The 25,753-nt window shown below is 35.8% G+C and overlaps 1 protein-coding gene across 1 annotated transcript in view; it reads left to right on the forward strand.

Moving 5' to 3' along the window:
• Nucleotides 1-25,079, forward strand: part of LOC146138778 (uncharacterized) — a 47,319-nt gene extending 22,240 nt beyond the window's left edge. Inside the window, exons 8-16 of the mRNA XM_083394680.1 lie at nucleotides 9,565-9,636; nucleotides 11,757-11,815; nucleotides 12,252-12,442; nucleotides 13,458-13,553; nucleotides 14,680-14,842; nucleotides 15,559-15,633; nucleotides 20,316-20,413; nucleotides 24,135-24,343; nucleotides 24,896-25,079. Coding sequence (XP_083250806.1) covers nucleotides 9,565-9,636; nucleotides 11,757-11,815; nucleotides 12,252-12,442; nucleotides 13,458-13,553; nucleotides 14,680-14,842; nucleotides 15,559-15,633; nucleotides 20,316-20,413; nucleotides 24,135-24,343; nucleotides 24,896-25,032 — 1,100 coding nt within the window. The 3' untranslated portion in view covers nucleotides 25,033-25,079. The remainder of the gene's footprint in view (nucleotides 1-9,564; nucleotides 9,637-11,756; nucleotides 11,816-12,251; nucleotides 12,443-13,457; nucleotides 13,554-14,679; nucleotides 14,843-15,558; nucleotides 15,634-20,315; nucleotides 20,414-24,134; nucleotides 24,344-24,895) is intronic.
• Nucleotides 25,080-25,753: the final 674 nt, after the last annotated feature.

Genomic DNA, 25,753 nt, shown 5'->3' on the forward strand with positions numbered 1-25,753 from the left:
GTGATCTGGACCAAACCTTAACCAATGATGCGGAAACACCATCTCTTGCTGGTCAATTTGATATTTCTTCTGATCTTGACCAAACCATGACCAAAGATGCAGAAACGCCAGCTGTTGCTGGTCAATATGAAATTGCTGCTGATCTGGACCAAACCATAACCAATGACGCGGAAAAACCATATGCTGCTGGTCAATATGATACTGCTGGTGATCTGGTCCAAATCATAACCAAAGATGCGGAAACACCATCTCAAATTGATATTGCTTCTGATGTTCACCAAACCACCAAAGATGCGGAAACACCATCTGCTTCTGGTCAATATGACACTGCTGCTGATCTGGACCAAATCATAACCAAACATGCGGAAACACCATCTCAATTTGATATTGCTGGTGATGTGGACCAAACCACCAAAGATGCGGAAACATCATTTGCTGGTGGTCAATATGATATTGCTGCTGATGTGGACCCAACCACCAAAGATGCGGAAACACCATCTGATGCTGGTCAATGTGACACTGCTGCTGATGTGGACCAAACCACCAAAGATACAGAAGCACCATCTGTTGTTGGCCAATATGAAATTGCTGTTGATGTGGACCAAACCACCAAAGATGCAGAAACACCTTCTGTTGCTAGCCAATATGAAATTGCTGTTGATGTGGACCAAACTACCAAAGATACAAAAACACCATCTTCGTCTGGTCAATATGATATTGCTGGTGATGTGGACCAAACCACCAATGAAGCGGAAACACCATCTGTTGCTGGTCAAAGTGATATTGCTGGTGATGTGGACCAAACTACCAGAGATGCAGAAACACCATCTGCTGGTGGTCAATATGACATTGCTGCTTATGTGGACCCAACCACCAAAGATGCGGAAACACCATCTGATGCTGGTCAATATGATATTGCTGCTGATGTGGACCCAATCACCAAAGATGTGGAAACACCACCTGATGTTGGTCAATATGATATTGCTGATTATGTGGACCAAACCACCAAAGATGTGGAAACACCATCTGTTGCTGGTCACAGTGATATTGCTGGTGATCTGGACCAAACCATAACCAATGATGCGAAAACACCATCTCTTGCTGGTCAATTTGATATTTCTTCTGATCTTGACCAAACCATGACCAAAGATGCAGAAACGCCATCTGTTGCTGGTCAATATGAAATTGCTGCTGATCTGGACCAAACCATAACCAATGACGCGGAAAAACCATATGCTGCTGGTCAATATGATACTGCTGGTGATCTGGTCCAAATCATAACCAAAGATGCGGAAACACCATCTCAAATTGATATTGCTGCTGATGTTCACCAAACCACCAAAGATGCGGAAACACCATCTCAAATTGATATTGCTGCTGATGTTCACCAAACCACCAAAGATGCGGAAACACCATCTGCTTCTGGTCAATATGACACTGCTGCTGATCTGGACCAAGTCATAACCAAACATGCGGAAACACCATCTCAATTTGATATTGCTGGTGATGTGGACCAAACCATCAAAGATGCGGAAACATCATTTGCTGGTGGTCAATATGATATTGCTGCTGATGTGGACCCAACCACCAAAGATGCGGAAACACCATCTGATGCTGGTCAATATGACACTGCTGCTGATCTGGACCAAATCATAACCAAACATGCGGAAACACCATCTCAATTTGATATTGCTGGTGATGTGGACCAAACTACCCGAGATGTAGAAACACCATCTGCTGGTGGTCAATATGATATTGCTGCTGATGTGGACCCAACCACCAAAGATGCGGAAACACCATCTGATGCTGGTCACCGTGATATTGCTGGTGATGTGGACCAAACCACCAAAGATGTAGAAACACCATCTGAAGCTGGTCAAACTGATATTGCTGGTGATGTGGACCAAACTACCCGAGATGCAGAAACGCCATCTGCTGCTGGTCAATATGATATTGTTGGTGATGTGGACCAAACCACCAAAGATGTGGAAACACCATCTGTTGTTGGTCACAGTGATATTGCTGGTGATGTGGACCAAACCACCGAAGATGTGGAAACACCATCTGATGCTGGTCAATATGATATTGCTGCTGATGTGGACCCAACCACTAAAGATGTGGAAACACCATCTGCTGGTGGTCAATATGATATTGCTGGTGATGTGGACCAAACCACCAAAAATGCGGAAACACCATCTGCTACTGGTCAAAATGATATTGCTTTTGATGTGGACGAAACCGCCAAAGATACAGAAACATCAGCATGTGCTGAGCAAGATGAAATGGTTGTTTCCAATAGTGATACCAACACTAGTTTGGAACCATTAGCACCTCAAGGACTTAAAATTCAACCAAAACTAAAAAGAGCTGGTAGTAATCGTAAAAGCAAAGTCAAGGTTATCAAAAAGAAAGTTGTTCAAACATCTAAACAAGGTAAAAATGGATTTATCTTAGATTTCGTATGGTATTTGCAAATCTGTGACCTTTAGATTTACTGGCTTTGTTTTTATTACAGACACTCATCAATCTGTTGAGGTTGATAAGAGTTTGAAAGAAGGCCAATCAGTTGCTTTGCCAAAAATGTCCAAAGTGAAAACTATCCGTAAAAAGAAGATCGTCAAAAAGATATTAACAAATAAACCAGGTAATTGGACATTAATATCCATTGTGAGATTTTCTGCAAATCACTATTCAAGTATATTTTTTTGTAAAGTAGCTTATTCTAATTTGTGTTATATTTTTGCAGATACTAATGAATCTGCTGCTGGCAACCCAAATGTGGATTTTGATGTGGTCCCAACCACCAAAGATGCGGAAGCACCATCTTGTACTGGCCAATATGAAATTGCTGCTGATGTGGACCAAACCACCAAAGATACAGAAACACCATCTGTTGCTGGCCAATATGAAATTGCTGCTGATGTGGACCAAACCACCAAAGATACAGAAACACCATCCGTTGCTGGCCAATATGAAATTGCTGCTGATGTGGACCAAACCACCAAAGATACCGCAACACCATCTGTTGCTGGCCAATATGATATTGCTGTTGATGTGGACCAAACCACCAAAGATACCGAAACACCATCCGTTGCTGGCCAATATGAAATTGCTGCTGATGTGGACCAAGCTACCAAAGGTGCAGAAACACCCTGTGATGCTGGTCAAAATGATATTGCTGTTGATGTGGACCAAACCACCAAAGATACCGAAACACCATCCGTTGCTGGCCAATATGAAATTGCTGCTGATGTGGACAAAACCACCAAAGATACCTCAACACCATCTGTTGCTGGCCAATATGATATTGCTGTTGATGTGGACCAAACCACCAAAGATACCGAAACACCATCTGTTGCTGGCCAATATGATATTGCTGCCGATGTGGACCAAACCACCAAAGATACAGAAACACCATCTGTTGCTGGCCAATATGAAATTGCTGCTGATGTGGACCAAACCACCAAAGATACAGAAACACCATCTGTTGCCGGCCAATATCATATTGCTGCTGATGTGGACCAAACCACCAAATATTTCGAAACACCACCATCTGGTATTGGCCAATATGATATTGCTGCCGATGTGGACCAAACTACCAAAGATTTAGAAACACCATGTGATGCTGGTCAAAATGACATTGCTGCTGATGTAGACCAAACTGCCAAAGACGCTGAAACACCATCTGCTGCTGATGTGGATCAAACTACCAAAGACGTTGAAACACCATATGCTGCTGGTCAATATGATATTGCTGCTGATGTAGACCAAACTACCAAAGATGCAAAAACACCATCTGCTACTGGTCAATATGATATTGCTGCTGATGTAGACCAAACTACCAAAGATGCGAGAACACCATCTGCTACTGGTCTATATGACATTGCTGCTGATGTGGACCAAATCATAACCAAACATGCGGAAACACCATCTCAATTTGACATTGCTGGTGATGTGGACCAAACTACCCGAGATGTAGAAACACCATCTGCTGGTGGTCAATATGATATTGCTGCTGATGTGGACCCAACCACCAAAGATGCGGAAACACCATCTGATGCTGGTCACCGTGATATTGCTGGTGATGTGGACCAAACCACCAAAGATGTAGAAACACCATCTGATGCTGGTCAAAGTGATATTGCTGCTGATGTAGACCAAACTACCAAAGATGCGAGAACACCATCTGCTACTGGTCTATATGACATTGCTGGTGATGTGGACCAAACCACCAAAGATAAAGAAACACCATCTGCTGCTGGCCAATATGATATTGCTGCTGATGTGGACCAAACCACCAAAGATAAAGAAACACCATCTGCTGGTGGTCAAAATGACATTGCTGCTGATGTGTACCAAACTACCAAAGACGTTGAAACACCATCTGCTGCTGGTCATTGTGATATTGCTGCTGATGTGGACCAAACCAAAAAAGATGCAGAAACACCATCTGCTTCTGGTCAATGTGGTATTCAAGCCGATGTGGACCAAACCACCAAAGTCGTAGATACACCATCTGCTGCTGGTCAAAATGACTTTGCTGCTGATGTGGACCAAACTACCAAAGATGCAGAAACACCATCTGATGCTGGTCAAAGTGATATTGTTGTTGATATTGACCAAACCGCCAAAGATGCAAAAACACCATCTGAAGCTGGTCAAAATGATATTGTTGCCGATGTGGACCAAACCATCAAAGACGCGGAAACACCATCTGCTGCTGGTCAAGTTGATATTGCTGCTGATGTGGACCGAACAACCAAAGGTGGTGAAGCACCATTTGTTGCTGGTCATCACGAAGATACTTCTAATAACCAATCTACTGAGGACCCAATTGAAATCCAAGTAACTACTGAAGGACCAGATTATGAGGAATCTACTGTAATACAAACACCCACTGAAAAAGCAACTGTAATGCAAATTACTACAAATGAACCATCCACTGTAGGGCTAAATTCTGAAGAACCATTTTTGTCAAATTTAAACAGTCCAACCATGGAACCAGATTTGAAAGAACCAATTGAATCCAATGAAAATGATAATGCAGAAATTGTTAAATCCGCAATTCCCATTGGTGTTTCAAACAATAAAATTGTCCAATCTTATTCTGATGATGATGAAACCCTTAATTCCTTTGATAAAACAAGTGATCAACAAGTTGATGACAACGAAGGTATGATTTTTTTACCAATTATCTAGTGATTTTATTGTTTAAAAAGTAATTGTCCTTTAAAGGAACATAGTTGCTTTTCAGAATCACGTTTGTAGATATTTTTTATTGTAATGCTGTGCTGCCTATTCCAAAAAAATAAAAGGATTATATTTTGCAGACGTTGGAAATTTATCAAATTTGAGTGACAATTTGGATAAATCAATTCAAAATCAAACAAATGAATCACAATCTCTTGATATTGCAACTGACTCATCTTCAGTTCAAATTACAGGCAATAATTGTGGTTCAAATTGCTTTGGTAAACTTCAAGGCTGGTGCTTATGCTATTTCCCTCCCTTCTAGCTTAGCATGCAAATATTTTCACTCACCGCATGCTATTCTTTTAAGTAGATTTAGTGGTATGTAGCAAATTGTTAGTTTCAGTTATCGACATTTTGTACAGTCAGTGCAGACCCTGTTTAGCACTATTTTATAGTAAGTTACTAAAAACCTTGCTAGTACTGCTTCAAAAATTGGTCTGCTTTCGAAAATTTAAAGTACTGCTTCAAAAATTACTTTGCATAAATACCACTTTCATCAAAAACGGTTTAGACAGCATTTACTTGGATTAAGCCAGAATTATTGTCCTGAAGACATCCCACCTTGAGTTTGTAAAAGTATTTATATAAATGCTGAACACCTTTGAGGTTTTAATTATGTCCTTCATAATTGCAGTCAAGTAGATTTATATTTTGTCCTCAATATCACAAAGTAACTAAATTTAAGCAACAGATCAGGCAAATACATAGTCAGACGAGTATTAGTAGGTTTTTAGACTTAAATCTTGCCTTTGTGCCCACAGGAATACCTTAATTGATCTAATAAAACATATCCAAAAGATATAAGAGCCATTTGAAAGTGAATTTTAAGCAAATTTTATTATTGTATATTTAGCAAGATTATGTACACTCCATTAAATAGCAATGTCTATTTTCCTTTACTTGCCAGTTTATCTTTTTCTAATATATTTTGGTGCCATCTACATATTTGTGGCATACTAATTTTTGCTTTGATTTCTTGCTGTTTGAAAAATTAAACTATATCCGTTCATTGCCAATTGTTTGCTTTCTGATTAAGTTTTGCAGCCAGAAATCTGAAAAGTACTAGATTTCTGTAGTTTGATGAGATTGATGTTGATTTACCATCGCAATCGTAACGGTGTCTGCATGAGCATTACTTTAAGCTTAAATAATTTTGCTATATATGCGTTAATAACAGATCAAGTTTGGGTGTTGATTGGCAGATAAAGGATATAGTTAAATCAGGGCTGCTGCTGCGGAGTCTGTTGTAAATAACCTGAGTCCGACACTGGCTAAAAAATAAACCTGAGTTTGACCCGGCCAAATAGTCTGACTCAGTTTCAAAATGTTGATACTGCGCATGCACACACGAGACTTGGAAAGTTTTACTTGAGTTTGAGTCCGACTTCAGTAAAACAAACCGACTCCAACTCTGCAGCCCTGCTTAAATACGATAAAACCATTAAATTAAACAAACCAAAATAAAATCATGACTCAATAAATGCCATTTGTTTAATGATCTAGAAGTTTTAGTATTCATTTGATTTGTAGCTGATGTTTTTTTAATAGTGTCACTTTTAATAATAATTATATTTTTTAAGCAGATCATATTTTTATTTTCATTATTCAATCCCCTATTTTCTTTGTTTAAATTAAACCCATAAATCTTAATAAAACAATGACATGCAGAAATTTTTAATGCTCTCCATATGCTTTATAAAACTTTACATATTTCCAATGGTATTTGCAATACTAGTTAATGAAAAAATATCCTTTGAAACATTGCACTTTCACTAAATATGTTTACCGTTAACATACTTAGCCTTCCAGATAGAAAATGGCTATTTATAATTTGTCATTAATTTAAGAAATGCTTACACCTTTGTAACACATGTGTACCTTCAGTGTTTAAAGGAATATGTGTATTTTTGCAGATGGAAGTTATGCAGACAATTATGATAACCAAGAAGGTAAGATATATTTGGTACACTGTTAGACACTTAAGGCTAGATTTTTAAAATGAAACAGTATTAATAATAGTGTAGTTAAACATTTAAAAATGCATTCAAGTTTTAAAACTATCTTATATTTAATGTCTACTACAAATTTTGGTTCCTTAATTGCCTGTGCAGGTTATATGTTTTTTGTTGCAAACTATCTTTAAAAATAAATAAATAGTTAGTTAAAATGTAAAAAAAATGTTACCTACTTTGATATTCCTGCTACGTCTAACTAAAGCATCCAACCATTACACTCCAAACTTCGCCATTAAATGATTTGTTTTATATTTACAGAGCCTTTGGAAGATAACAGTGCCTATGGAAATTACCAAACACCACCGGCAATTCTTATCACCGATGTTGACCCTGAAAATGTAGAAGCGGATGAAGGTTAAGAACTTTACGCCTTAAAATCAAAACCAGTGTACCTTAAACAACACAAAATCCATTCTTTTATTTACAGAAAAACCAAAGGGTCTTCAACGAGCAAACAGCAGTAAGCGTAGGATTGTGAAAAAAGTGAAACGCGATGCTACCGCCGCTACCCCAGAAGGGGAAGGCGGGGTCGAAGAGGCGCCAAAGTCGCCCAAAAAGAAAGTGGTCCGAGTCGTTAAGAAAAAAGAAGCGGTTGAAGGTGAAGATACTGAAGAGCAGCCGTCGAAAATTCTGAAGAAAAAAGTTGTCAAAAAAGTTGTAAAAAAGAAGGAGGCCGATAAAAAATCCGACGATGAGCATTTGGAAGGCGAAGAGGCCGCTGGCGACAAACCGAAAAAGAAGGTGGTCCGTGTGGTCAAAAAGAAGGACCCTGGTGCCGAGGGGACCGATGCTGCTCCAAAAAAGAAGAAGGTTGTGGTCAGAAAAAAGGCCGCCGAGTAAAATCGCTGTTATTAACAAACTAAAAATAAAACTTTCAAGAAATCTTGCTAAATAAACAATCTTTTTCCTAAAAAATAGTTTGGTTTCATTATTGTATATTTTTACTTGGTTTCAAAGTTAGTTATTTATTTTTTCAGCCAAATTTCTTTAAATCAGTACAGTAGTTTGTTTATGAAGAACAAATTTCCATCATGTGTTATTTTGTTCCATATTTTTGTGTCCACCCACAGTATATAAGCTGCAGTATATATCTTTGTAATATAATTGTGAACTGTCGGTGTAAATATTTAGAAGTATGAAAACTTCAGGTTTTAATTTGTTTTTCGCTTTTCCATTGTTCCAAGTGTTTTCCGAAAGGTATTTTTTGTGCAATCGCAGCATTAGTGCAGTCATGTTTTTTACGCACTGTCTTCATAACTCCACACAAATCTTCAAAAACACAATGCCAATCGCTGTACACAAGCTATTTATCAGTTTTTCACTGAATTTAAACTATCTTTAAAAAGTTATAAGAAACACTTTGTGTCAAAAACATTTTCAGCATGCTGTAAAATTTAAGAACAATCAAATACATGTAGAAGAATGAAAATAATTGCCACAATTTGAACTGTTAATTATATCAATAAGTGCCAATTTTTCCTTCAAAATTGCCTATACCAGGGCTATTCAAACTGGGTTTAAAGGGTTACAGTTGTGTTTCCTCTGAGATGTTTAATTGTGCTGCACCACCAGAACATTTGCACAGTTAATTTGCTCTACCACCCCTGCTGTTAGTGGTTAAACAATAAAATTCCTATAAACAAGGAGCTACATGAACTAATTTTTACTTTGTTCATATTTTGAATTTTTTAAACAATTCATCTTATTCTATAATTCATCTCAGACTGATTCATGCTCACTAAAATAAACATTTGTTCTGTGTACAATTTTGTTTGGAGGTAACACTGGTTGAGAGTAGTCCCTAAATCAAATTCTACCCAAATATTCTGTTTGTTACTCTCATACACGTAGGACAAACTAAGATTCAATAAAACTAACAAGGTTGGGACTTGAAAGTTTGGGAAGCCCTGGTCTATAATGTTTCAAGTAAAATTCACTTTTTGCTTCATCTTGCCAGTTCCAGCATTCACATATACACACATATGCACAAAGAGTGTAAAATCACATTACACAGCATATTTCTGTTTTTATTGCGCTTTAAATAAACGAATATAATGGAGTGTTGCTTTATGTCAGGTATATGCCAGCCAGCAGGCTTAGAGTATTCGATTCTTTGATACCAAACATATCTTATCTATCAATTATTTTTTATGTTTATTTCCGGGTTTAATCCAAAAACGATTCCATCTAAAATGATATGCATGGCACTTTTGCTCGTAAAACCTGATTTGTGTTATCTAATCAAACCTCATTTTTGTTGGTTGTTTTATGTTCTTTTGTGTTTTTATGTTAAAAGACAAAGTGGAAGAGATCGGTGGCGCGATGAACTTTCTGCAAACCATTGACGATTCAAATGCCACGAAAGCAGGTGACTGTTTACGTAATCTTGCAAAAAGAAAGACGTAGATTGTAGCCAACCAAAATGTTGCTCTATTTTAAATTGCCTTGTAAAGCAAATGGCCAGTTTAAATGCAAATTGATTCTGATAGATTGCTTTAGAAGCGTTTGCTCTGTTTTTTAAGTCAACAAATTAGATCTACTATTGCTCTTGTAGGTGAAGTCCCTCTTTATAGTGTTGTTTATATGGTTCATAAAAATTGCAATTTACCATGTATGATACTTAAATTTGTAAAGTACTTGAACTGCCCTTGCATGTAAGCTAGAAACTTTGTACTATGTGAATGGCAACTCATGTATGTCATTTGGTGGAATGTTCTTCCATTAAAACATTTTCCAGCCCAAGTAAATAACATTGCTAGCATATATGACCTAATTCCTTTTATACGGTGAGATTTTTACTAGTTCATGCCAGCAAAAGTTGAACGCAATTATTGAATTACTTTGTGCACTAATTCATTGTCTTTCCAGCCTTGCAATCAATTTCCTTGCATGACCTCTCTAACTCAGTAGCGATTGTCGTTTCTTGCAATTCAGGTGCATTTGAAGACACACTTGCATGGCTCGCACCCAAGGTGAAACCAAAATGTGTGCTAAGTGGACATAAAACTGACTTGCAGTTTAGCGCTGTGCTAGATGACGGAAACACTGTCGTAAGCAAACTAGTGCAAATGCTCGCTAACCAGCATGACACGAATGCCGCAACGTTTGAAGATTCAGAAGAGGGAAAATCACTTCTAACACTTGAACATATACTAACCGACAACATTGACAATGTCACACCCACAATCACTAATAATCAGCTTTCTTGTCTTGAAAATGTAGTCAGCATGCTTGCTAACACACCAACTAATTTTAACGATTCCCCGGTAGAAAATATTGAACCTGTAGAAACTTTTGATCCGTCTTTAATGGGTGAAAATGATCTGAAACAAATTGCAGCAATTGTGGCTAAAGAAACAAGAGGAACTAGTGGGATAATGAACTAAAACAAAATTTAAGAGATTTTGTTTTTTTAATAAAATAAATGTTAAAAGATATATTCCATTTTGATGTGCCTAAAAAACGTTTTTCATTCTCAATTTTTATCCTCCCTACATTTTTTTGTTTTTTGCTGTTAAATTTGAAAGATTGTTTTTGTTTAGACTATGTATACTCTGTGTCACTTAAAGGAAAATATTCTTATATGCAGTAAAATATTGTTTTTTCTCTCCGGAGAAGGTGTTTCTTTTGGTCATTTCAAGGTTGTGTGCTTTAAATTGTGCAATGTCTTTATTACTAAACTTTTATGTGCAATCAATAAACGGATTAATGCTTCTGTATGTTGCTGCAATTTAGTGCTAAAAATATAAAACAAAACAATTTCAAAAGAAAAAAACAAGCAAAAATATGAAGTTTAAAAATGCCTTTTACTGCATGTAAGAAGGTAAGGCATTATGCATTTTAAGTTTTTAGTTTTATCTTAGTCATTGCATGTGGTGCCATGATCCAGACTTTTTGCATGGGCATGATGTTGTTTAGTGTGTGATGTGTGCAATTCATAAAAACAATTAAGAATACAAAAGAGTCAGATTACTTAAAATCACTAATAAAGACTTCAAGAATACTGGTAAGATTTTGATATAAACTAAAACAGGGGTGTCCAACTCAAACATGGCGACATGACTTTTTACCTTAACTTCTTCCTGTGGCAAACTTTAGTAACTAATTCTGTCTAAAATTAAAAGCGGCCTTTTTACAAAAAAAAAAAAAACGTTGATTTACATAAAAAACATTTGTTTATTTTGTCAAGCAAACCATTTATAATTGACCCAAACTCCTTTTTTGCAAACGTTGAATGCTAGCCTTCACTACGATGGTTTTATATTGTGAATAAACATTGAAAACTTGCTGTATAACAAATTTAGTTTTTTGTGACAATTGGCTGACATGTTGGACACCCCTGAACTAAAATTTAAAACTTATTCAAAAAATCATTTAACTACAATGTTAAACATTAGGAAACTATTTGCATATACATTACATTACAGTGGCAGCTTTGTTTAAGTTTGCATGTAAATAAACATTTTATTTTGCTGTTAATTGTTCCAGGGAAAAAGAAGAAAACAAACTTGATTAAAGGAAATGCACAGAGCCTTCCAAGCTTATCGGTTAGTCTATGTAGCACTCCCAAAAAATGTTAAACTTGCAATTTAACCTAAAAATTCCAAAATAAATAGTTTTGATTAAAGCCAACAGTAATTTTGCCCTCTTACCATTGCTCAACATGTCACTTATTTTAGGTAGAATAATGTAAAAAAAAACTCCATGTTTTTCCAAAAGTCTTTAAATTTATTTTATGTACAGCTTAAGGTTACGTGTTTAGAAACTGCCGTTATAAAACAATTGGTTCAACTATTTGTTGTGTTGGCTGTGGCCTTTACACTGTTGTGTTTTTGAATTAAGTTCAAAACATATTGTTTGGTGATCAAATTTTAGGAACTTAAAAATTAAAAAAAAATTGAAACTCCTTGAATTTTTTTCCATAAAGATGTGTTATAACTGTGGGCTAGTCATTTATTAACAAAGTTATAATCATTTTTTTAGATAGGTAGACGGAGTCTAACTGGGAGCACATGGAGTGTGTACAGTGCAGCTGCACACGCGCAAAGTGGAGTAGATATCACAGGAAGCATTCATATGGGCTTTTCCTACTCATACAAGACCGGAACACTCAACATTCACATCGGCAGCTGCAAAAATCTGGCCGCTATGGATGAAAAGAAACTGAGCAACCCGTGAGAATGATAACTACTCACTTATTACCAAACTTACTATACTTTTTTATTTTCCACTGCTTTTAAGTGCGTAAGAGTTCAATGTCCTACATAAAAGTAATTAAGAACCATATAATAAAACAGTATAGACTTTCTTGTCTCAGTCAAAATCAGTCATTATGGGTGCCTATAGTGACTGATTTTGACTGAGACAAGAAAGTCTATACTGTTTTGCTACCATTCGAAGTCATTGTCGTCACTAACGTGCATTAGGGCGAGGAGATATCTTCTTTTTCAAATATTCGGTTTGCATTGAACCATATAATATTTAGACATAAAGCTTATGTTATGTATGTCTTTGGAAATCTATTTTACCAAACCTATTACAATATTTGTAGCCGTTCTGGTTAGAACTCACTTATTACAAAAGCTTATGGATTATTTTATCGTTTACTGCTTTCCGTTGCATAAGAATACAATGTCTTACATGAACAGTAAAGGTGATAAATTTTTAAACACAGACATGTGAAATTTTAACCAGATATTTTCTTAATAAATAGATTAAGAACAATCTTACATTTAGACACAAAAGTTATGTTATGTATGTTTTTTAAGTTGCCAATGATAAAGTCATGCAAGTCTTTGGCATTCTGTAAGAAAGCTAATTACTATATTTTTTACCAGACCCTTTACGTTATGTTTGGTTGTACTGTTAGGCAGTGCATAAAAATGTTGTTCAATAACAGTTAAATTAGATATACCGTATATATATATATATATATTATATTTTTACAATAAAACTCATGTAATATCAGGTTTAGCCACCAAACGTATTCTTACTAAATTGGGAATAAAAATCATATAAGTCTTGATTTTTTATTATATTTTTATTATATATATATTTTTTTTTATATATAAGTCTTTTTTTTTTGATTGCATGTCTAGTTGTTATCAGTTCAGTATTTAAATTTTGTGCTTATTTCTACACTTTATGATTTTACTTAGTATGTTATGTAACCTGCGAAAATGTTTTCAGATATGTCAAGACCTATCTTTTGCCCGACAAGCACAGCAAGCGAAAAACCAAGACCAAGAAGCACACAGTAAACCCTGACTTTAAGGAAATTCTGAAGTAAGTTTATACGAAAATTTTGTAATATAGGGTTACCATAAATTGTTAAATCTTTTAACGTCTTTGGATTAAAGTGCACAGTAAAAATTCTTTGAAAGCCCTATGTTATTTGAAAAGCATTTAAATAGTGTTTGAATTTATTTTATGTTAAAAAATAAGTTTAAAGTGTGTTTTGAAAATGCCTAACTAAGACAAATTTTATTTTAAACTGTTTGTTGTTCTTGTTTTGACCAAGGCTTTTGTACTGTTTTATTTTCAAATTAATTAGGTATGTTAAACCCTACAGTATGAATTTTCTTTCAAATATCTTTGAATTAATTTCAATAAAATGTGTGCAAACAATTAGGACTGTAATACCTATAGTTTACATATTTTATACAAGTCCTATATGTGACCTCAAGTTTGTACAGACAAAAAAACATCTGCCAAAACTACATGTATTTCTGTTTTTAGCAACTTATAATGGGCATTAATGTGCTTAACACAACTTGGTGACTATGGGTGGCTAACATATGTAGTATATTTTGGTGTTTCTAAAAGGCATCCTGAAACTAGAATGCTAACTCCATAGAAGAACGCGTTGTTGTAGAGTTTAGCCATTATAAAAAAACATTTACGCACTTTTGGTTCAAATTGTTAAAGTATTGTCTAAAAATGGCATAATAGTGAAACCATTTCACCAAATTTTTAGATTAAGGTATGTTTATAAATTCTAACCATATTGTTTTTTATATAAACTGTTACTACAAGTGATAATATTGATCAAAATAGTTCCTCTGTTAAATATTTTTCTTTGACAACGTTCAGACCACTTACGCAAGTCCCCTTCTTCAGGGCGAAGATTAATATTGCCCTGTATTTAAAAAAAAATTCGAAATTGCTTATTTTTTCAAAAAAAAATCCCGAAATTGCTTAGTTTTTTAAAATAATTTCGAAATTGCTTATTTAAAAAAAAAATCCTGAAATTGCTTGTTTTTTTTAAATAATTTCGAAATTGCATATTATTTCAAAAAACTTATTAAATTACCTAATTTTTCAATCTAATTTTGAAATTGCTTATTTTTCAAATAATTTTGAAATTGCTTATTTTTTCAAAAAAAATCCCAGAGGTGATTATTTTTTTCAGGTACGTGGTGTCGGAGACCGAACTTTCCACTCGAACGCTGAACGTGGCAGTCTGGCACGACAAACTGGGGGTGAACGCTTTTCTGGGGGAGGTTAACCTGAGCTGCGACCATTTCGATCTAGCCCCTCCAATGAAAATGCAGGAATACGACCTTCAAGCTAAGGTTAGCACCAGAATCAGGGCTGCAGATTCGGGTAAAAAACCCGAGTCCCGAATCCGACTCCGGCCAAATGTGAGATTTTGTCGAGTCCCGAGTCCGACTCCGGCCAAATTTGAGATTTTGTCGAGTCCCGAGTCCGCTCCGGCCATATGTGAGATCTTGTCGAGTCCTGAGTCTGACTCCGGCCAAATGTTAAATTTTGTCGAGTCCTGAATCCAGCTACGACTTCACAGCCTGTTTTTCACTCATTTACGTCAATAAAATAGGTGGATGTTCAAAAAGTCGCTCATAGTGGTGTTGCATAGTTCATCCAGCCACAATATATGGTTCGAAAATATTAGACCATATATGATATTCCGTCTTTATTATTAACAGTTTGCTGGTATATCAGTCTTAAAATTGGGTACTGCGCATGCGCACGTCTGACTCGGGGCTCGGTAAGTTTTACATGGTCTTACCCGAGCCCCGAGTCCGACTTCAGCTAAACCAATCTTATTACATCGGAATAATTGGAAATATGTTTTATGCACTTCAGGTGCCCTGTGTACTTTAAATGCAGATTATGCTAAATTGAAACAAATATACGCAATTTTGACTGCAGACTTCATATATGCGCGCGGATGTTTTTAGTAGCGAAATATATTTACCATACAACATCCAAACCAACTAACATTCGGTTCACCAAGTTTTGTACTGGGTTTAATCTTTGTTTTTTACAGTGTGTGGAAGGCGTGATGAGCAACGCATATTCCGGTGACATCGACGTCGCTTTGAGATTCGTTCCCTCTACTGATGTAAGTCTGTGTTTGCAACATTGGGACACCAAGATTTGAAATGTTTACTTGTAATAGAATCAAGTTCGATGTACCTTAGTTTAAAACGCGCACAGTTTTTGTTGGCCAGTTGTTTAGCTGTTTTGCTGTTTACGCACTTTGAGCCACATATCTGGTATATGAACTGTATTTACGATATCGTATATTTCAGGCGAAATGCGCGACCTTTCCGATATAAAATGACGTCACTATGAGGGATGTCCGATAATATCGAACCACAGCCGATAACAAGTGTTGGTATAGGTAGCCGTCCGATACTAGGATCGTATCGCTGCACAGCCGATACCAATTTAATGTCGATATTTTAGCCATGATAACGCTGCGATTTTTACTTTATAAGATATTATCCCAAAAGTAGTAGGTTAACAACAGAAGGTAACTAAACCTACTAAGTTACCTTTGAACGTTTTTGTTAGGTTATCTAAAGTGTTTAAGTTTTCTATCTTTTCCTATCTCTCACGCGGATTAATTTATGTGCTGGGCTCATGTGATTTTAATTTTAGTTTGTCGTTTGTCCTTCACTTTGTGTGGAATAAGTTTATGTAATTATAACAGATAAATACTTCTGTTTGTTTACGATTAAACTGGATTAACAGTTTTAATTCATCTTTTTGTATGTTTGAGTATACTCATGAAGTCGTTAGCGATGCCATCCTAGTGACCAATACTAACACTTGGCATTTGGTAACGGCTCAGATCCGGTATTATCGACCGTCCTAATGCTATAAATCAGGGTTTTTTTCACCGGGGTCTATGGACCATTTTGGCGCCCGCGAACTAATTTGGGGGTCCATAAAGGACAAATTGAAATGTTAGTGTATATTTAAGAAGTAATCATTTCTTCAAAGAAAATAGTTTAATTAAAAAATACGTTTCAGCACTGAATGTATTGTGTTATGTATTTAGACTTAATTTTACTTAAATCATCAACATATTTCTAAAAAAGTCAAAAAGTCTATTTGTAGTGTGACGTATATTTATGAAAAAATCACCATATTTCAGAAGTCTATTTGATTGTGACTTCAATTTATGACGTCATTTTTTAAAATTACTGGCCTGCCGTGGTCCACGCGAAGCAAAAATAAATTTTAGGGGTCCACGGTAAAAAAGTAAACCCTGCTAGAAATGCTATTCGTAGATGCTAAAGATATACTTTAAGCTTTTGCTATTGCTTTTCTGTCTTAAATTCAGTACCCTAGCATTGCCATTATCTATCCATCACCTGCTTCATGCTTCAAAAATGTACACTACAGGACTACAGCGTTTTCTTTTGATCACATCGCTCATACTAAAGTCGCTTCTTTCATTTTTCACCGCTTATTCAGTCATTTTGTAACGGCGTTTGGAGAGATATATATGTTTCGTTATGCATTATAAAGCCGTATGAACATTAATACTAAAAAATTAGTATGATTTTTTAGATTTTTTTAGTTTTTACTATTGCCGCTTACACTGGGTTTCAAATTTGATTAAATATTATTACAGCCTAACGATTTAATTGGTTATCCATCCTACCTACTGCTTTTCAGTATACCAGAAAGAATATAATCCGTTTAGAACATAACGTTTGGAGGTTGTAGTAAAAATATTAAAGCCCATACAGAAGTAGCTATCATTTTGAACGTTTCGAATAACTCTTATCCATTCTAAACAGTAAAATCACATTTTTTAATTTTTCCTGTAATGGCTCGTCTTAAATCTTACTTTGCGATTTTTCTAGTTTGGATCGAAGATCCTCTCCTTCTAAGTCAACGGTTCTTAAACTTTTTTAACGCAGACCCCTAGATATTAGTTTTGATTCGTCTGAACCAGTGTCGGTATAAAATTGTTCAGAGATAAAGCATAAATTGACGTCATAATTGACGTCATAAAACAAGCATACCTAAGAGACCTAGTGGTTTCGGTCCAACAAACGTGAAACTGAAATAATGTGTAAATTCCATCAAAGAGAAGGTGACAAAGCGTTTTCTTTCTATTAAATTAACACATTTTATGAACCCATAAAACCGATCTGCGGACCCTAGTTTGCTAACCGATGTTTTTTACTGTTTTTTATAATGTAAAGTGCATTTTCAACAGTATTTTTCTACTTTTTTTTACTCGCTTCTAATTTGCACAGCTAGTCGACTGGTATACTCTATTTTACTGAGTCGATCGAGACTTGTATGTTAGTAGATCTATCTAAGTTGTAAAGCCTTAAAACTTTTGTTGGCTAGGCCTCTTAGACCACAAGAAGCGCCGAAAAAGACACATGCATTTAAAACATTATTTTTCTATTGGACCCTAACTTGCACAACTACTCGGGCCTACAAAAAGCTATAGTCGTTTAAAGCTGAGTAGTCTGGTTCAACTCACGGCATTCCGAGTAATAACTCTTGCTTATCACCACTTAGGTCGCCTGGCATTGACGATTACGGACGGCGAGGGTAAATCTTTTTAATTTGCATGTCATTAACCCCTTGTGACTTTCCTAACTTACAACCTTTTGGCAAAATCTGGGCTTCTGATTTGGCTACCTTTTTTCATTTCGACCAACGTTCTTCCTCTATCAGTATACGCGAGTTTTTACCTAAAATATATTTACTTATTGGGGATTACACGGATTACAACGGCCAACAGCAAATTAGTTTTCAAGACTTGTTTGCAACAGAAAACCTCAGTTAAAATTAGATTTGTTCTTTAAAGACAGGTCACTGATTTTTAAAGGTCCCGCAATGAAAGAAAAACTGCCGCATTTACGCAAACTTCATTTTAAATGTAAACTTTATTACCTCTGAATATTGAGCCTCGTAAAAAAATAAGATAGAAAGGGGTGCATTGTATCTGTAAAATCAAATCATCACGTAGTTTAAACGCCAGATGCGACTTAAGATTGATTAATCTTAAATCGAAAAAACAGGCAATTACCAAAAGTTCAAAATGGTTTATACAAATGAAAGCCCGTTTTGGGTTGTCAGTCCTCTCTTTAGAGTCGGTGGTATGTAAAACAAAACAATGCTTGGCACTTCTGCAGAAAACTAACATTGTTTAGAGATGCACCAAAATAAATTGCGCTTGTTTAACGTATTTAAAAGTTGGAATCAAAATGATGGAGAAACGTTTTATTGGTCGCAAATTTTCTCCTTGTTGTTTGCTAGCTGTGGTCAGTGGTTTGTTTCTCGTTTAATTGTTATCCTTTTGCACTCATGTTTTTTTTATTTTCTTCAGGAAACTAACCACATTTACTAACATAACTTGGCGTTTTTGATCAAATAGTGTGACAACCTGTTGCATATTTGTTCTTGTTAGGAATATTATAGAAACGTGGAACTCTTTGCCAAGATTTACATCTTTCTTAGTTCGTTTTTGATTCAAGTACGTGACACAAAAAAATAAAAATGTTTCCAAACTGTATAGTGCCGTTGAATGTTGCGGATATTTTTTAAATTGTAAAACAGATCGCTATCTCTAATCACTACTAAACATTTGGATATCGTTTGTTTTGAAGGGCGCCTCTAAAAACAGAATGACAGCAACTGAGTCACTGTAATTTTACCATTTGTTTGTTTCCCCGGGCCAGAATGGGCTATAGGCACAGTCTGGTGAAACTAGTTTATCATTTTTTACCGCGTACCCCTAAATTTTTTTGCTTTGCGTGGACCACAGGAGGCGAGAAAATAAATGACGTCATAAATTGACGTCACAATACAAATAGAATTCAGAAATCTGCCAAATTCGGTCCAAAAAAATGTGAAAGTGTAATGGAGTATCCATTCCGTTAAACCAGTTTATCATTTGATAATGATAGAAATGCGAGTGGTCCTGACAGGGCATTAAGTAGAGTTTCCGATATCTGGTGACCTTAACTGCAAGCTTTATTGCAATAAATTAAACCAATTTATAAAGAACGCCGACACTTCTAGCAAATGCAAATATAACTTACGACAGCCGCAACAATGTCACGATTGCGTTATTTTCCTAAACACGTTCGGTAAAAATAAAAAGGGTAAAAACTAAGCGCTTATCTAAAGGTGATAACGCACTTGCATTGCTTGGCTTGCATGGTACGATGAATATCTTGCTAAGGTTTGTTGATGTTAAAAATTAAATTACCCAGGGGGGAGTTGATCTGTAAAAACGATCTTGACCAACCAAAGCCGACAAATACTTAAATCGTCAGCAACACACTTATATAACTGCTTTAGAAGTCATACCACACACACAAAAAAAATTGTTTCAATAACATCTGTTATAAAACAAGTATCTCCCGTGATATCCGTGTACACTCACAAAGAACATCTTGCATTCTGCTACAGAGGTGCAGAAAAAATCAGCGTGAACTTATAAACTATTATTTTATTATTTAAGCGAGCCTAGTACATACCTGTTTTACTGTGTACAACTGCTTGTTAATTAACATGCTCATATTTTTTTATACTTTGTAAAATAAGTTTAAAAGAATCATTTTTTTGTTGTACCTCACTACACGCCGTTGTACTAATATTATTCTTGAAGTATTTTAAACTAAATTATAAATAAACAGGCCAGCTTTTATGATGTTTTATGTTAGATAAAAAAAAAACTCTAATTGCCTTCTCACCTGTAAGAATAATTTTTTTTACGTTACCGTATTCTTGTATTTCCACTCTTGCATATTTTTCCAGCAGAATTTGCACGCCAATGGCGAAAGTCGGCTCGAGGTCGTGCTCAAGAACGTCAACAACGTGGCGCTGAAAAGCTCCTCGCAAGTCTACGTCAAGGGGTAAGGGAGGTAGTTACGCATGGATAACCACAGGTTGAAAGCTGCGAACGTCATAAAATACCAGTGTTGTAATGACTTAACTATGTGACTTGATTTTGACCAGCTGTTTTGGCCGAAATAACTTTACTTGTTTCATGTATTTTTGACGGATGACTTGGTATGGACTGAAGTAATTTAGTCAAATGTATTATGTTTAAATTAAGTGTTTTTATAAAACCTTTTTTATATAAAATTTTGGTGGGTCGCGAAGCATTTCTAAATGTTACATTGGTGGGTCGCGAAACATTGGTGGGTCGCGAAGCATTTCTAAATGTTACAGTTTTCTTTTAGATCGGGAATGCTACGTTGCGCATGAGCTTGTCTCCAAGCAAGTCTCGATTTGATCTTATAAAATATTTGTGGGGCGCTAAATAAAACTTGAAAACTTGCATTAAAACTGGGTCGCGAACTGAGAGAGGTTGGGAAGAACTTATGCAGAGTGATTTAAAACTTTAGATCCCTAAAAATCCACAATTTTTTCGAAGAAAGTGTCTGCAACCCAAAATAGACACAATAGCGGTCTTGCTTTGCCCTCCAGTACTCCTTTATAAGGCCTAAAAAGCCTGTCGGTCACAGTGAATAATAGCAGCGTCTTGTGGCCATCCCTGTCACTCGCCTATCACGTCAAACTAAAACCGCTAATGCATCCCGATCCGCTCAATATGGCTTAAATAAATCGGTGCCAAGAACCTTAACATGACGAAGCATTAGGAAGCCTTGAGGCGGATATTCGGCCTCTATGACTCACTTGGCCTCGCTTGAAGGCCCCGGTTTCGCGACCCGGTCAATTTTGATGACGTCACCGTATGGGTCATGCGGGGATTTTTACGCTTTTTGTGGGTATAGCGCAGGGGTGTCCAACAATCGGCACGCGTGCCAAATGTGGCACGAGACCTAATAAAAAATGGCACGCAAGCCCTCCCCAAAAAATACTAAAATTGTTATTTAGCCAATTGCCAAAAAAGCTCATTTTGTTATTTAGCCAATTGTCAGAAAATACTAAGTTTGTTATACAGCCAATTGCCATTGTTTGTTCACAATATAAAACAATCGCGGCAATCACGACAACCAACAATTACTTTTGATATAGTAACATTATACTGTGTGGAGGCTAGCATTCACATAATATTATACAGCTTGGTGTGAAAAAACAAAAGTCAGCTCACCGAGAGACACTTTGATGCAGTGATGCGCATTTCTACTAGACAGTTTTTTTCAAGTTTAAATAAACGTTCTTATTTTTGGTTAAAAAGGCGCTTTTATGATTAAAAAGAACTAATTCGGTTACGAAACTTTGGCACGGGAAGAAGTTATAAGATAAAAATTGGCACGCCGGCATGTTTGAGTTGGACACCCCTGGTATAGCGACATTTCAGCAAATTGGAAAAAGTTTTTCTTGGTCACCTGAGTTCACGTCTAATACTTCTTAAAAAAGCATCGGAGCATATTGGTTGGAGGTTGTAGTAAGACGTAATAAGAATATCAAAGCTGAAATTGAATAAAAAGTTATTCGGAAAGTTCGAAATAATACCTATGGGCTTTGATGTTCTTATTACGACTACTTCTTAATAAGCTTAATGTTTTATCACGCTTGTCACCTAAACTTGCATAATCACCCGTGCGTGGTTTCAGTGTTACGCCAAATACTTGGGAGCGGGCGAATTGGGAAAAACCGCGACCCCGGTTAAACGGAAACATCCCAAGTTTTTTGCGTTATTAACCGCCCGGGAATTTCGTGCCACGTGTTTTACCGAAATGACCTTGAGCAACGATTTTTCCAATCCCTGTTGAGGAAGGTCGTAACAGTTCCAGTAAAATAATCTTGCACGCGTACCCTCAAAATTTCACTCCTGGGTGAACCAAACCCGGTTTAAGAACCCCTGTCTTAGCAGACCAGGGCCTGTTAAACATTTACATATGCGCCCACTTGTTTTATAACAAAACTTTTTTATGTCAGGGTTGATAAACGGTGCCCGTCGCCCTCTGGGGCAATACATTATTTTAATTATTATGTAGTTAAACTTAAATTGGTGGTTTTCGTTATGACTTTATCCCTTGTGCGCTGCATGGCGCGTTTTATAAAACATGAACAGGGGCTACAAAGTGTTTAAGAGGCTTTGGAAGGGGGATCAGCAATTATAAAACGCTGAGAACCCTCTCCTCTAACTTAGTGTTTTTTTCACTATGTAAAAAATCAACTGATATTTCTTCGAAACGTTCAAAATATTCCACTTCCGTATGGGCATTGAAATTCATCCTACGTAAAAGTTATAATTGTCCAACAGTTTGGGCCATTTGTATGTGTTTTGTTTCTTCGTTTGGTTTGTTTCTTCGTTTTGTAAACTGATAAAAGTGCAAGTAATTTATCGCAAAAACATCGACCTGGACACTGAAGTCAGCAAAATTGGTTAAATTGTTGACATGGTCCTATCCAAGAAAGTCGAGTAAAAGCGGTACTTTAGGTGCATTCCTAGCGAGCCCTAACGTTAAGAATAGACTAGATAGGAATACAATCGTTGGCTTGGGGCCTTGGGCCATTACCTGCCTTCAAAATCTGGAGCTTTTTTTGTTTTTTCGTACACGCTATTAGGCCAATGTTATATTTCTGAAAAAAAATCAGCGAAAATAGTGATCCAAATATGCAACACAGCCAAACTACATCTTATTTAGTAACTGCGTCACGTTTAAAGCCAAGTAACACATTATAGCTTACCTAGTTAAAATTTAATATTTTACAGCGTCTCTCTCTATTCTAGTCTATAGTTTATGTATATGGACCGACATTTTAAATTTATATTTTTAAACCGTCCGAACTTCTTAACGGAATGACCTGATGCACCTGACAAAGTATGTATCGATTTTCTTTGACTGCCAGTCTTCTTTATAGACCGGTGGTGACTTAAAAAGGATAATGCTTTTAAAATGAAAGTGGTAGGATATTTTATTAATAAACGTTAAGTGTTAATGTACTAATAAACGAGCTATTTTCCCTACTTGTTTGACATAAGGGGGATAAAACAGATTGTAAACCGACAAAAGAGTGAAAAAAATATATCCTATAACAACATAAAACTAAAAAAAAGAAAAAACACATAAATCAGAAAAAAGCAACAACAACATAACGATAAATCGACCAAAAGCAAGAAAGATAAAAAAACGACAATAAAGTAAAAGCAAAATAGATCTATTTTTTTAAAACAAAAAACAGAAAAAAAAACGTAAATGCACAGAAACGCAACTAAACAAAATATGTTTTATCGACAGCTACTTTCTGCTGGATAAGTCTCAAATCTTAAAACTGTTAAAAAAACGACAATAAGTAAAAAAGATTTAAAAGGAATAAACCTATTTGAAATAAAACATCTTAAACGGAAATAAGTTAAATATTTATTTTCGACGGATATTTTGTTTTAAACAAAAAAGGTAAAAAAACGTGCACAAATTGAACTGAATACAGTTTTTTTTTATCAAAAATAAACAGAAAAACATGAAAAATGCAACTAAATGAAATATTTTTTCCCAACATCTACTTTTTCTAACAAAACAGATCAAAACATGCGAAAATTTAACTAAATAAAAAAACAAAAAAATGCAAGTAAACAATTTTTTTGGGGGATCTAATTTAAAAAAAAGAGTTAAAAAAACTTGCAAAAAGCAATTAAATTATTTTTTTTTTCGACAGCTACTTTCTGCCGGACAAGTCTCACGAAACGAAGCAGAAAACGCCGTTGAGCGCGAGTTCGGCAAAAGTCGACTTCGATCATCTGTTCGTGTTCACCGGGGTGGTGAAGAACGAGCTGTACAACCGAGCGGTCGAACTTACTGTTTACCAACGCGAAAAGTTCGGACAAAATCATCTGGTTGGAGGGGCTAGGCTTGGCACCGGGACAGGTGAAAAATAGAAATTTTTTTGTTGGAAAAAATTGTTTGATGGAGTTTTAGGCGTTATTTATTACCAACTGTAAAACAAGTTTTTTATTTTTAGTGTGATTTTTTTTTCAAGTGTTTTGAAGTATTTTAAACTATTTTTAAGCGTTTTTTATTGTCATTTGAAAACATTTGAATATTAAATGCGCTACAAACTAATTGGTCAACGCAACTTTGCGTTATGTAAATTATATTGAAAGTATAACAACATATGTATCTGGAAGCCCTAACACTTTTTTGGCTTGATTTTAAATAAAGTTGTTTTCTTTTATATTTTCTAAGTAAAGTTAATATCATTTCTGCTCTTATGCAATTGTGGAAAAAGTTGATTCCACCCAGCAGTAGATAAAAAACTTGACGTTTATAAGTTCTTTTTGGGTGTGTTTTAGCTCTTTTTTTATTTTTTATTTGTTTTTTTTAGATGTTTGCGTAAAAACCGAAAAAATAACAGTTTCAAACTTGGTTTAAATTGTGCCACCAATGCCTTCCTTAATAGTATATTTTGCCTTCCTACAGGAATGAGTTTTGACAAGTCGGTCCCCTGGATGGATTCTCGCAATGAGGAAATGGATCTTTGGCAGCGAATGATACAAAGCCCGTCAACCTGGGTCAGCGGAGTCGTTTATCTACGAAAGTTCGAGCCGTCCAAATAGGCCGCTCTCATCCGACCTAATAGGCCGCCCTCATCCGACCTAATAGGCCGCTCTCATCCGACCTAATAGACCAAGCTTTTATCTGATTTAATAGGTGGATTTTTATCCGATTTAAATTTGTAAATAACCGTATTTATCTAACTATGAACAGGGTAATCATGTGGCACTATATATAAAGACAAATTGTATTGTTCTCGACAAGCTTTCGCGCAACCGTGCTTTATCAAGTCAAAGTAGAAAATCCAATTTAAAAATCCGCTTTTATCCTACTTGATAGGTTGCTTTTATCTTGCGGCTTAAGGGCGTCTGCATAGGCGCTGTTTTTTCGGTCTCTAAAAGATATAAAACGTCACACAAAATATTTTTTCTTGCCACGAAAGGGCGTAACTGAGCAAATGCAGCATACAGAAAATTGCCCAATATAATTTGCTCGTCGAATCAGCTATCTTTATTGAGCATAAACACCTGGACAAGTGTACAAACATTGGAAAAACACATAAACAAAAAGTTATGTTAGTTGAATATATATTTATTTCATGCTGTTGAAAAAAAATATTAAACTAAGTCTACTACTTCGCAAAGCAAATCATCCAGAACTCCAAAAACTTGGTGTTAAAACATTCACGCACAAAAACAAACATGTGCTGAGTAGGATTTTATAAATGAAACTCTTGTTTATACCTTAGTGCTTCTAAACTTCACGACCTCCTTATTATATTGT

This window comes from Ascidiella aspersa, chromosome 7 (genome assembly GCF_963924565.1).
Source record: "Ascidiella aspersa chromosome 7, kaAscAspe10.2, whole genome shotgun sequence".
Lineage (NCBI taxonomy): Eukaryota > Metazoa > Chordata > Ascidiacea > Phlebobranchia > Ascidiidae > Ascidiella > Ascidiella aspersa.